Below are 13,892 nucleotides of genomic sequence, written 5' to 3'. Positions count from 1 at the left end.
ATATTTTAGAAAAAAAGATGGCTGTGAAAAGACCTGTGCATCTGAGTGTATGACTGCGCTAAGGCAAGAAACCCTGAATCAAGGCAAATTACAGATTAAACATACATGATTTACTGACCTTTCTGATGTTAGTTGTTCTGGGTACCCTTGACAAGCACCTATTTGTTTGGGGTGAAGCTATGCCTATTTATCCATTATCTATTATGTGGACTACCCAAAAGTTAAAAGTCTTAAGTAATTTTTTTATTACTTCAGTATGCTCAAATAATCAATACATCTGAATGAGAAAGTTTGGTGTAAGCAGCCAGACTAAACCATCCAGTTGGAGAGAGTTTGGTGGAAAGGTGCCAGATTATTAAACATAAATATGAGAATCAACAGTGAAATTAGGTTGGTCTAAAAAAAAATATGTTTTGGTTGTGGTAGGTTGATTATGTATGACAACATCAAACACTTTATTTCTCACCTGTTATACACGCTAACTCAGTCTCAGTCCGGCTGTATAGAATACTTTGGCAAGTCTAATTGCTCTTTCAGCAGAAGCGATCAAGGGAGAGAGCTGTTCCACACTCAGCCACTGTGTAATTTCATCCACGCCGCCGTCTCTCGCTTAATAGAGGGATGATACCTTTGCCTCCCCCTTTCCTTTGTATCAGTTGGTCGGAGTTCAGCCTATTGTCGCCACAAGCTTCTTTTATATCTGCGCTCTGATGTGCTGCGACTCTCAGTCAGATCCACAGGAGGGACTTCTAGCATCAGCAGAGCCTTGGAGCGGATCCCACCGCGGGGACGGCTGTGCTGTCTGCGGTATCTCTTGGACTCGTATGTGCTCAGTGCTGGAGTTCTCCAGCTTTTAGGCCCTGACACTTTGATGGGACCCCGGGAGCTGGGCAGGACTTCTCCGTTTTTTGCCACAGTCGTCTCTCCCCGGCCATGCCACAATGCTGATTATACATCTGCTGGTGTTGCTGAGCCTGTTGGATCCCGTTAGTCCCCGGGGCCGTTGCGACCGTGGCCAGGCTTGCGACCCCCGACAACGGAGGGACGCTGGGGGCCGCGGTGGAGTATATGAACACCTCGGAGGAGCGCCGCGAAGAAGGAAACTCTACTGCGCCACTAAATATCATTTACAAATCCATTCTCATGGGAAGATAGATGGCTCATTGGAGGAAATGAATCCATTAAGTGAGTATTGACACATTTTTCACATACAAGCTGTCATTGATTAATATGAAGTAATTCATTTTATATGACACAAGCTCATGTGTTTTGTAAATAATCAGTGCCTCTGTAAAAAATATAGAAGTTGATAGGAAGTTTTTGAATGTAAATTGATGGCATGAAAAATAAGTTTCACCTCAGGTACTTGTACCTGTAGGATATACTTGTAGGATACACTTCTTTAGCCTCTATTAAAATGTACAGTATTCAGCACATTTTTGTGTCCTAAATTCTAATCTGATTGATAAAAAAATCGTATCGACTTTCACCGTCACTTACTCAGTGATGTGGACCTTTTCTTGTCGGGACCAGTAGTCTTCAGAAGGACCAAAACTCAGTTCTAATCAAGCAAAACGTAATCTGTGACTTCTGCGAGGGATAGGTGTGAAATGTGGTTGGGTGACATTCATCTTATGACATTGAGTGCATGGTCACGGTTAAAGTTAGTAGTGTTTGGCTTTCTGCAGAATGGAAGTTAATGTAGCTGCGCAAATGTGTGTGTGTGTGTGTGACAGCGAGACATGCAGTTTGATCTCTATTCAATAGAGATTAAACTGCATGTCTATTGGAAGTATCGGCAAGCATTAACCGTCGGGGCAAATGCGCTCTCCTGACGGATGTTTATCTAATTAGAGAACATTAGAGCTTTTCTCTAAAAGCCATTGTTTAATCAAACACTGATTAAATACCAATAAACTCACAAGTTAGGTGCTATGAGGTGGCCCATAGAAGCAGAAATTAATCCATTTAAACGTTCATTTATTTTAGGGATTTAGGCTTATATGTTATTTCCCCCTCGAAGACGGATTGCTGAATCTATAGAGATAAATGGAAATATATGATCATATTGACTCTAACAGCAAACACACTAAACTGTTGTCTCATCTAACAGTTGTCTGTTTCTTTTTCAGGCATCATGGAAATTACAGCGGTGGATGTGGGAGTTGTGGCCATAAAAGGGCTCTTCTCTGGCAGATATTTGGCCATGAATGATAAAGGGCGACTGTATGCATCGGTGGGTACAAATTTAATTTCATCATCTTATGTATCACCATGTCTTCAACACAAACAGCTCCTGGCTTAGAGGGAGAGAAAGATATAGGGCAGAAAGATTTATATGAACTGACTGAATTTCTGCTGGAAATGCTGTTACTTTGTGTATAATATGCAGTCACACAGAGTCCATACAGAGCTGCGTAGAGTACTCAGTGTCTTTAAGAATTTGCCCTGTAAATCAAAAACATTCTGCAAGCTGTATGAAAAATGTGGCTCACTGTTTCTCTCCTTCTCATATCCCCAGGAAGTATTTAACAAAGATTGTGAGTTTGTGGAGCGGATCCATGAGTTGGGGTACAACACCTATGCCTCTCGCCTCCACTCAACCGAACAGCCACTGCCAACAGGGGGCATTAGCAACAAGCGAAGAGCAAGCGCCAAACGCCAGTGGTATGTTTCTATTAACGGCAAAGGCAGGCCGCGGAGGGGCTTTAAAACGCGAAGCACAGACAAAGCCTCACTATTTCTGCCTCGGGTTCTGGGCAACAAGGATCATGAGATGGTGAGACGGTTAAGAGACAGTCAGAGCGCACACCACCACACGCATCACCTCAGCAGCCGTGGTGAATGCCGAAGACGCCGGCATCGTGCCAGGAAAGGCCGGGGCTGACTGAGCAGACATTCAGAGGAGGGAGCTGACCCTGTAGTCCTGATAGTCTTCAGAACCCTGACATTGTTACACAGTGTAGCTTGATTTCAATGGAGGATGTGGAAAAACAGTCTTGATGCTGCCTTCTGGATTAGCAGAAATAATTTTCATTGATGCACAGAGAAAGAAATCCATAGAAGATGAAGAAAAGACCTGAAGTGTCGCCACCTGAAGTGGGCATGCACTTCATGCATGCACACACAAACACACACACTGTACAAACAGGCACGCACGCACACACACACACACACACACACACATACACACACACAAACTGTGTAATCTTCTATTTACTGATGTCTGATTTCTTCAAAAATGCTACTGTCGTAGTAGTTGCTTCTGTAGACAAGTGCATTAGTATAGATAGATCACTTCTAGTTTTACAAAAAGTTCAAATTTAGAACAAGAGAACAATTTATTTTCATTTTTTCACAGAGCTACAGACCTTTGGACAGGGATTATTGTAAATGCAGTATACAGGGATTCTGTAGGTTTTCATTTTACTGAAATGATTAACAGAATATAATATTTTGCTACACTAAAGTGCTAACGAAAATGATGGATATTGAACAGCGGATGTAATAAATCAAAGCACTTTTTGTCAGATTTTCATTAAGACACAAATGTAAAATCAGAATGGGATGTGATATAGTGGAATATTTTTACAATGTGATAGTCTACTGTCTGCAAACTGAAAGAAGTACTTTGTATATTTTACTAATGATATGAATATTTTACTAATGATATGAGTATTTATTTGGTGCCTGTGTTGTAAGTTATTGATAAGATTATTTCTGCATTTTGCCTATTGCTAATGTTTCATAGTTATCACTTATCACCTGCTTCCAACATAAATGAATATTGACACAAGAAAATAAGTGGCCAATTTGTCCTCTTTAAATTTTTAATTTTCCTTCCTAGATATCTGATTGTTTTCCCTTTAAAATGCAAAGTGTTTTGGTTTCCTCAAGGGGTAAATGCAAGTGTATGAACCAGATGTGAAGACAGTTAGACAGCTGTGCCTGTATTTGTCTGTAACTTCCTGAGGATCTCTGTGTCATTATGAAGTTCAATGTTTCCATTCTGCGATTGATAGCTAAATCTTACCAGCAAAAGTATACAAATCACATCATTGAGGATTTACAGAGAGTAGTTTTCTGTGCCATAGTCCTGCTCTGGAGGGTGGAACAGTAGGTTAGCTTAGTTTTATTACAACATGCAGCCCACCCCTCCCAACTATCTACATGTGACATTACCTCTCTCTCTCTCTGTGCTGCTCATTTGTGAAAGTGCCCACCTGTTGCTGCAATACAGCTGAGCAGAAACTGCAAAAACGCAAAATTCATTACAAGAAGCATTCTTTTGGATGTTCAGGTTTTGCTTAGCCTCACTCTCATCTATAGGTAGCTGCTATAAAGCCTTGTCATTCTATACCTGCGGGCTGGGGAGGCTTCCTGGCTTGGACAATTGCTCCTCCCAAGGGGGGCCTGGGAAGCAATGCCGCCTGAGACTATTGGGCTTTTTTTTAAACACTGAGCAAAAGCCGCAGTCAATAAACAAGACAAGTCCTCTTGTAAGCAGAAACTGTGTCATACAAAATGTAACACCTTGTTATGAAGGCAAAACTCTAATATTACTCAACAGGAATGCAGGACTTTAGAGGGGCTAGGGCCTTTTTTCACCCTCTGTCTGCTTTATCTAATAACATTTATCATCCCAACGTCTTACTACATGTCCTTTCTATCAATGACATCCCACTGAAGGCTTCGTCAAACTTAGGCTTGGCAGCTGAGCAATAAATACAACATTCCTCTGCAATATCAATTGTGCTGATGGAATAAGGAACACTTACAGAGCTTTTTCTTGTGAATTCCTTCTTTAAAACATAACATTACATCACATGTCATTTGGCAGACGCTTTTATACAAAGCGACCTACAATTAGTGCATTCAACATCTATGAGGGGCCATTTTTAGGGATTCAGTATCTAGCCCAAGGAAACTTCGGCATGCAGATGGGGAAGAGTGAGGATCTATTAAATCATGGCTACACAGTTGAAAAAAAAGTGTAAAGAAATTTACTGAACCAGCTTTGTTTGTATTAGTAATGTGGTGGGTTGACAGCGACATTCAGGAGTAGAACTGAACACTATAAAGTGGAATGGTATTTTAAACTCTGAACTTAGCTCATACCAGGTGACCACAGCACATGACGTTTCACTTGTAAACATTGACCCCTGGAGGCCGATAGCTGTCTCCCTTTCAGACACCAGGAGACTTGTTACTATGGTGAATGTGCCTTTTAATTTTCATTGAGCTCAGTCAAGACCTGCCAACAAACACAGTAACAATCCAATTTGATTTACAAAAAAGAATGCGCAGTCATGTTTCAGTCCACATTCATAAATGTGTCATCTTCTCACCAATGGAATGAACATATTTTGTTAAAAAATGAAGTTGAAGAATATCAATAAATAAAATGATCGTATATGTACATGTAAAATGAGTAGAATATATTGTCTGAAAAGACAAATTCACCAGTACAAATCAATTAGTGCATCCAGTATGGGAGAAGTTCAGTCACAGCTGTCTAGCTGGCCAGCATCCAACTTTACCGTGCCAACAATATCATAGGAAATATTCCTCCCCTGTTTGGATAAACAGGTCACGACACCTGATATACAAACTCACAAACAGGTCGGACACCTTTTCACATGTTACAGATGGATTGTTTGACACTAAAAGAGGTCGATATTGGAACATAATAATATTTAACTGTGATTATATTATATGCTAGGTGAGTCTAAACAAAATCGACATAAGGTCTTCATCAACTCAACCCTCTGAAAAATTGTCCAACTTGTATGTATTTCTTTTTTTATATAAAAAAACTATAAAAATATAAAGTTACACCATGTAAACTGTTACTGGTTAGTGCTTTTTGATTACAATTATATTTTTTAAGCCCAATCATTGCTTTCTGGTAACGAATTATAAGAATATGCATTATGTAGGATTGGAAATGATGATAAATTGATAAAGCAACCAATACTTGTGTTTTATGATTCGACATTTTAGGCTCAGAATTGCAGCTGTCGCCCAGTGAAATCTTATGCCGGGTTCAAACCGGACGCAGAAGCGACATGGAATGACGGGGAAGCGCAGAGCCAAGCCTTAATAGCCTATTTTAAGTCTATTTTGAATCTATTCTTTCCACTCGCCGCAAGCTTATCAAGCCAGGAAACACACTGAAAAATTATTTTAGAGGATATTGGTCCCATATTTCATATTATATAAATTATCAAATATGCATCCCATACTTTGTATAACACTTTGTTTGTCCTGGAGTTTAAATTTTACCTATTTTCACAAGCAGTCATAAAGATAAACAGAGAGGGGGACGCTGTTGCAGTTAATGTTTGAGCGACAAGTAAGTAAGTATATACAGCCAAAGTATGTGATATTATCAGTAATGCGCAGCACTTTGGCTTCGCTACCGCGTCCGGTCTGAACAGCCAAGCGCCGGCGCGCAAGGGATTAGCGCTTATGCGTCGCTTCGGCGTAGCATCCACATCTGGTGTGAACCTGGCATACCTCTTTCACTCAGCATAATTCATTGCGAACATGAAACCTAAAACTTCAATCACTTCAGTACAACAAAACCAAAATCTAAATATGAACACAACATAAAAATGTCAGCATAACTGAAGAGACACAGCTTTATACTTTTTTATTTAAAAGTGGTAAGAGGAGATTACAGAACCATGGACAGCGCCAGCCAAGGGCCTGCTGGTCTGTGTGGCTTGCAAAAAATAAATGATCTGTTTTTTAAAAGCGCTTTTCTAGTCTTGATTACATTTCAAAGCACTTTATGGTACCGTTTTTTGTCATTCACTCATACACACACATTAATACAGTGCATCTATGTTTAGCAATTTCTCTTTGAGAAGAGGCAGTTTGTGGTCCGTATCTTGGCCGGATTCAAAATTCATCAACTGTCATGCAGGCCTTCATAAAGATGTAAAGGTATGTCAGCAATTTTACTTTTGGAATGTGATTCCCGACCTGAAGGTCTGGTGGCCAAACATTGTGGTGGAGATCAAGTTGTCCATCAATTATTCTGGAGAGGTCTCCTGAGGGTTCCGCCGTCTTTCAGTTGTTCCTGAGTTAAGCTTTCTACCAGCCCACTGGTTGTTCAGAATGCCATCAATGCCTTGAGGTTTCCTGAGACTCCATTGATTTAATGATACTTTGATGCTGAACTTTCTGATCCTGATAGCCTGGTAGACTACTAGTTTCTATTTTGGCTCATAGATTATGAGTGTCTTATGGGCCCCCAGACTGGGTCTTATTGGTTAGCTGGTATGTCATACTCAACACCACAGGACTGTCTCTGAGAAGTATGCATTCATGTAGCCATTTTGCAGCAAACAAAGAAACAATGTTTTTGTACATTGAGGGTCAGCCAAATGTAAAACTGAGAAAACATTTAATGCGTAGTTAGTGAGGAGCAGGACAGAGCCTCCCTAGAGATCTCTGGGACTCTGTTGCACGGCTGATAGACAGTGAAGACCCTTAGTCCTCAAACATATATAATGAAATACTTAGCATAGGGGGTAAATATTAGTACTAATTTGGATTTGGATATCAAATGCAATCTACCACAGCATAATAAAGACTGTCCTGGATGACACATCAAAGACCCACTGCCATGACACCAGTAAGTTATTATCATTCAACCAAAGCATATCCACAAAAATTCAGAGAAGAGGAAGAAAGTTTTGTTGTTTTAAACACATTTGTTTGATATTGGCCTTACTTTGATGAAGACAAACTATGGTATGCAGGTATCTGCAATATTATTTAATATTTAGAATATGTTACATAAACAGAAGAGCCACACTTTTAGAACTGAAAGGGGAAACCAGATCAAATAATGAAAATGTTCAAATAAAACAAACTTGTATTGTAAAGTGAAGACTTCAAATAAAGCTCCTCCAACTTTTTTTCAGTCATAGCTCTTTAAAGTTTACGCCAAAAATGATAACATTTGATCATGCTGGAAACTCTCTATTTAGTCTTACTGTTGTTTTCTTTAAGGGCCTGGGATATGATTTGACAGCTTTTTTCATTCGGTTGAATTCTGTGTTTTTTCCTGTTATTGTTAATTTATAGAACTGTCTCCTGTCTCGACATCAGGGTCTGTAAACTAGGCCGTTTCCTATTTTACATCCTCCCATACATATAGTATGATATTCTGCTGCTGATAATGAAAACCTCACACAATGAAGTTTTTTTTCAGTATAACAACGCCTTCATTCATTTATTTTCTACAAACTTCTGCTTTGCTCTCAGATAAGACCGCTATTATTTGGTTTGAATGAAGCCCCCAGCTCTGTTTGCTGCGCCTGAATGTGAAAAATGTCGTTTGTAAGTTTATTCTAAGTGTGGAACTGTGATGTCATGTCTGTGCAGGTATAAATATAGAGGCATGGCTGAACAGCGCTCATGCAGATCAATGTCGCTCCGACGCTGAAGCCAGTGCGCATGTCGGTCTGGGAATGAGTGCAAATTACAAACCATCCTCTCTGCTGCACTGCTTCTTCTTTTTATTCTCGCTTCATTGGAGAGGCAAACGCCGGGCGGCTGTTTTCAGAGCCAGACCCAAGATGGGCTCTTTGGCGGCTCTACGGACTGTCCTGGTCCTGGTGACTGGACTGGCGGGATGCGCCCCCAGCCTGAACCGAACAGCGGACCGCTGGGAGGCCCTCTACTCCCGGTCTTTGGCACGGATCCCGGGAGAGAAGCGGGAGGAGATCAGCCGGGACAGCGACTACCTCTTGGGCATTAAAAGGTTGCGGCGCCTCTATTGCAACGTGGGGATTGGCTTTCACATTCAGGTGTTATTGGACGGTAGAATAACGGGGATACATAATGAGAATGGTTACAGTAAGTTGGGTCAATTATTTATTGATAAGAAACTGATAATTGGTTTATCCACCTTTGGCAGTTATTGGTTTTAGAGCGAAGAAACTCACTGTTAATTTGGTTAGTTTGTTGGAAAAGCTAATACCAATTCGATAATTTATTTTTAATGAGTTTTGAAGAAATGAAATGTCTTCAGGAGCTAAATTAGTTCAGTGACATTGTTCTGATCTGGTTTCCTGTTAGTAACTGAACGTTTAAACTCTCAGAGATCATAGGCTTCTTAAGGAGATGATGCTCATCCTTGTCAGTGAACAGCTCACTTATTGATCCATGCTAAGGTGCGAACATCTGGAATTCATCAAGAGGGCCACATGAGCACATACTCTATGTACTGGTCCTTTCTGCCTTGTGTGTAAGCAGAGCTCGCTGTGATACAGGCCAGCGCTCAGCCAGCACCTAAGGTTAGGACAAAGAGCATGGACCCATCTGTTAGGATAGATTAACCCCATCGGTCCGGCACAGGCAAAGTAATAGTCACATGCGCAGACATGAAGATAACAAACAGTTATTCGGCTTACATGTCAAATCTAATCCCTGTCATGCCCTGTTTGTGAATTGTGGTCCTATCAAAGTGACTCAATGTGAGCTGTGGAACTTACATTTTATTTTTATTTTTTTTGCGGCCTGTGTAGGCTACTATTTTGAGACAAGGCATACAAATTCAGGGAGATACATTACAGAACGTCTCTGCAAGGAATTCACGCCACTGTAAAGCATTTTCACATTAGAGCAGGAACAAAGAATACCTAGTGAAGGCCAAGTGAGAATAGCCTATAGGGTTCAGTCAACAGTCAAATATTTCTGCAATAATATAATTTAGCTTAAATCCACAGAACTACTACAGGATATAATTGTTATTTGGTCAGCTGATTGAAGAATTTGCTTCTTTGACTTCAAAATCAACAAATGTTAAAAACACAAAAAATAACTAAACTGATTTTCATACTTTTTTTTTAAGATTTGAATCCCAGTGTGGAGGTTCGCACAATATTCTTGATTAAGCCTAGTTTGATCAGGATTTCTTCTACTTTCATGTAAAAAAAATTCTAGTTTGAATCAGCACTTTGATACTAGGTGTAGACATAATTAGTTTCACAAATGAATTAGCCTGACACATATTTAGACAGGTGATTTGTTATTGCCAGAATCTCAGATAAAGAAGGAATTATTTTGCTTTCTGTTGAGCTCCAAACTGTCCAGCTCGTCATCTACGACACAGAGCAATGTCAGAGTCACTGAGAATCAGATCCAGCATATTTCTGTGTGTGGTCTGTTTCTCCTGAAGGTCTTCTGCAGATCTCACCAGTTGAGAGGGGAGTTGTAACTCTGCTGGGTGTACTCAGTGAATTATTTGTGGCCATGAACCGACAAGGAAAACTCTATGGATCTGTGAGTGTATAAAGACTGTCACATCACTGTATCAAACACCCATAAACAAACACACACACACACACAACTTTTTTTTAGAAAACCAAAACTTTTACTTGCAATTTCACCAATTTTGCTCTGTTTCACAGATCCAACAAAAAGTGTCAGTTGATTTAATTTCTATAACAATTTTTTTGCTGGTGTGTCCCTTGGTAACACTTAAAAACTTTGAATAAGAGAGTAAATGTGGAGCAGCATCAGAAGCACTAAGCAGGATCTCTGGACCTGAAGATCAGTAAGGAGACTTAACACAGGGAACACTTTACATAAATACTGCATATTAAAACACATAAACTCCAGTTCATATACAATACAGCATATAATTACCCCTAAAATAATAAATGAAATAATAAAGTGTGCACATAAGAGTCCCTGACAAAAGTCCTTGACTCCAGTCTTTAAGTGTCAAATTGGTGGAATGATCGTTGGATCCCAATCTGTATTTGTACAGTGTCTGTCCTACCAGACCATTGAGCGAAGACGAAAATGGAATGCCTCTCAAAGATCTAAATGTTGGCTTGCCATCCAGTTAACTTGAATCTTGATTATTCGGTGCATATCCTCTCTGGCACCGCTCTGAAGATTCGACTCTTACCTAAAAACCTGACTGCTGAATGGTTAGAATCCCTGTATCTTCTAACAGGTCAGCAGAGTTACACAACCATGAAAGATTTCAGGTAACAAAATCTGAGCGAAGCAGGTGGTATAATTGTAGGGTGGGCAGCTAGATCGCAGACAGGTAAAAAAAACTCACCAGAATAGATTGCCCAGGGAGGACATCCCTCCCCCTTCTGGCTGGGTAGTGTCACAGCAGTTCGCTCAGTTAGCCCAGTACAGTGTCATTCAAGGATACAATCTCACTCTATAGCACTTTCACAATATACAATATTGCAGCCTCAAGAATTTATTTTCTTTGCTGTTCTAGCATGGCAAAGAATGCCATGCTTTTGACATACATGGTGTCAAAATTCCAAAATATAAAACCGACCCAATTGTTCACACAGTGTTGTCAATATGAACTATAGTCTTGGTCTTGAGAGACTTCACTTAATGTTATTCAAGTCACTCTTAATTTCTACTTAAAAATAAATTTACCAATTTCTCTAACAAAACTTTCTCACAATTTTTGAAAATCGAGGTGGGGTTCAAGCCCAGGTTTCAGAAAATGCACAAAAATAACTGATCAGTAACTGATGAAACAGATAAACAAAGTCACATTTTTTTAACAATAATGAAAACTGATAAAATGAACTACACAAATAAACCAACATATTTCAAAAGGCAAAAATGCCAGTAATGTTCCATGGAACTGCATGAAAACCATCAACTCTGAAACACACATTTCTCCATGTGTAAACCTAAATGAAAAAAAGTTATTCCTCTATAAAGTAGTAGCAGTTAAGGTTTATACTAATTCATTTTTTTACTCTGATAACTGATGTTGCTATTGGTTGCTATCAAGTTATTTACACATTATTTAAGCTTGTACTCCTTCAGACATTTTAGTCATTCTCTAGTTTGAACTTAGGTAGATGACTCTCAAAGTTGGTTAATAACTAAAATCAGTGGGAAAAAGGCCATTAATTGTTAGTCCTCTCAGTGAGAGAAAAGAGCACAGTCAGAGAACATGATGTCCAACTGCACACACATCATTTGCCCGGTTCATACAATCTCTGACAGAAACAACTGCTGTACAATAGTCCTGCACTGAGAAATAAAGTTATTGTTTGATAATTATCACATTGAACAATAAAGACTTAACATTTCCCCAAAAAATGTCCCCAGAATCTTTGTCTTCTCTTTGCCTTGAAACAATTAACATTTTAAATAATCCCTATATCTGCCTCTTTCCTCTTCCAGTTACACTACAACAATGAGTGCAAGTTCAGAGAAAAACTCCTCGCCAACAACTACAACGCCTACGAGTCGGTGGCCTACGCAGGAATGTACATCGGCCTGAGTAAGAACGGCAATACAAAAAGAGGAAACCGAGTGTCCCCCGCCATGACGGTGACACATTTCTTACCAAGAATATAATCATAAATAGACTTCACCTCAATGTGGAGGCAGCAGGAGGGAGGGAACTCCAAACTTTCACTCCAAGCTTTATGCAAGTGTATGATATTTGATCTTTTTATTTGTATATATTCCTTTTTCTAATTTATGTTTAACAACAGTTTTGTATTTTTAGGAGGAGTTCTAATTTTACTGTGGGGGATCAGACTTATTTGTAATTTTTTTTTTAATTTATCAGATATTTGCTGTTACTAAATGAAATCATATTTCAGAATTTTGTTTTTTTCCGCACTGATGTCAATATGCAACATTGCACGGGAAACTTTTACCACTTAACTATGTTTTTTTTATTTGCAACCAAACAGGACCTGTTGAGTCTCAGCCTTCAAAGAAATTAAGTTACAAATCTGGTGTCAATGATTGCCGCAGGTCTTTTGTATGGCACTGGATCCTAATGGAGACCCTATCATCTTTCTGACAGAGAGAGAGAGAGAAGGAGCGATAAAAAGGGAGAGACAATGTGTGTCAGTGTGCTTGTCTGTGTGTGTGTGTGTGTGTGTGTGTGTATGTATGTGTGTTTTTTGGGGGTTGTTGAAGAAACCCCACCACCTCCGCTAGTCTATTTATAGCTTTGCCAAGGCTGGTGAACTCTGAACTTTTCTTCCGTCAATCTCAGTCAGATCTATAAGACTGCCAATAGAGAGAGGCATCCTCCTTGACTTTATGTAAGGGGGAAGTTTGGGGATTTTAAAAGCAATTTCAAAGCGCTCAAATGCAAGCGAGAAACCATAGCCCCGACTGAGGAATGGAAATATTCTTTATGTCAGGTTATTTCTGATTGTTCCGTAGTTATGGAAGTGGAAGAAATCAGTCTACCATCAATTACTCAGGATATGGTTACGTACGTAGATTGCAGAGATATGTCCTTTATTGCTGAGTTGTTGTGCCATAGTTTGTCTCCACATGACATTATTATTTCTAGTCATCTTTGCCTTCACATAAAGTAATATGATTGAAATTTTGATAGAATAAGTGAAAAATATTAATCTTACAAATGGAAAGTTGAATATATATAATCAATAAAGCAGCCCAGACTATCATCTATGCTGCTGTTCTGCAAAAGTTACATAGTCTTTGATTTAAAAACACAAAGTCTGGTTGTCAATGTGAGGTGTGACAGAAAACAACAGTTCAGCAAAAAATGGCACAATATTTCCATAAAAAAGTTAAAAAACATTTTAACAACAGTAAGTTTAAGTGGGGTGCAATCGATATATTTATCTAAAATTGTTAACAGGGCCCGGCTATCAGTTTCTCCCTGGTTTTAAGTCTGTTTGCTAAGCTAGTATAACTGCCACTAGTACATGAGAGTCAAATCTGTTTTAATTGATTAACACAATTATTTCCCAAAATATTGTCCGGCCCCTTCGTTCATATTAGTTGAATCATGGTCTTACTTGAGTTTTTAAAGGAATTTCTGAGGCTTAGTGCATTTACCCTCCACTCGTTTCTATGTTCTGTAGTGATAAACAACA

General features: G+C 39.3%; 2 protein-coding genes across 2 annotated transcripts; both read left to right on the top strand.

Annotated features, from left to right (window-relative positions):
- Positions 1-941: 941 nt before the first annotated feature.
- Positions 942-3,560, top strand: fgf3 (fibroblast growth factor 3). The gene is made up of 3 exons (XM_062394164.1): positions 942-1,185; positions 2,133-2,236; positions 2,522-3,560. The coding sequence occupies exons 1-3, from the start codon at positions 942-944 to the stop codon at positions 2,885-2,887; spliced, it is 714 nt and encodes a 237-aa protein (XP_062250148.1). The 3' UTR covers positions 2,888-3,560.
- A 4,926-nt stretch (positions 3,561-8,486) lies between these two features.
- fgf4 (fibroblast growth factor 4) lies at positions 8,487-12,378 on the top strand. The gene is made up of 3 exons (XM_062394151.1): positions 8,487-8,874; positions 10,199-10,302; positions 12,202-12,378. The coding sequence occupies exons 1-3, from the start codon at positions 8,487-8,489 to the stop codon at positions 12,376-12,378; spliced, it is 669 nt and encodes a 222-aa protein (XP_062250135.1).
- The last annotated feature ends 1,514 nt before the right edge of the window (positions 12,379-13,892 follow it).

The sequence above is a fragment of the Platichthys flesus genome, chromosome 1 (assembly GCF_949316205.1).
Source record: "Platichthys flesus chromosome 1, fPlaFle2.1, whole genome shotgun sequence".
NCBI lineage: Eukaryota > Metazoa > Chordata > Actinopteri > Pleuronectiformes > Pleuronectidae > Platichthys > Platichthys flesus.
The sequence above is the reverse complement of the archived record's forward strand: the minus strand, read 5'-3'. Positions and strand labels throughout refer to the sequence as shown.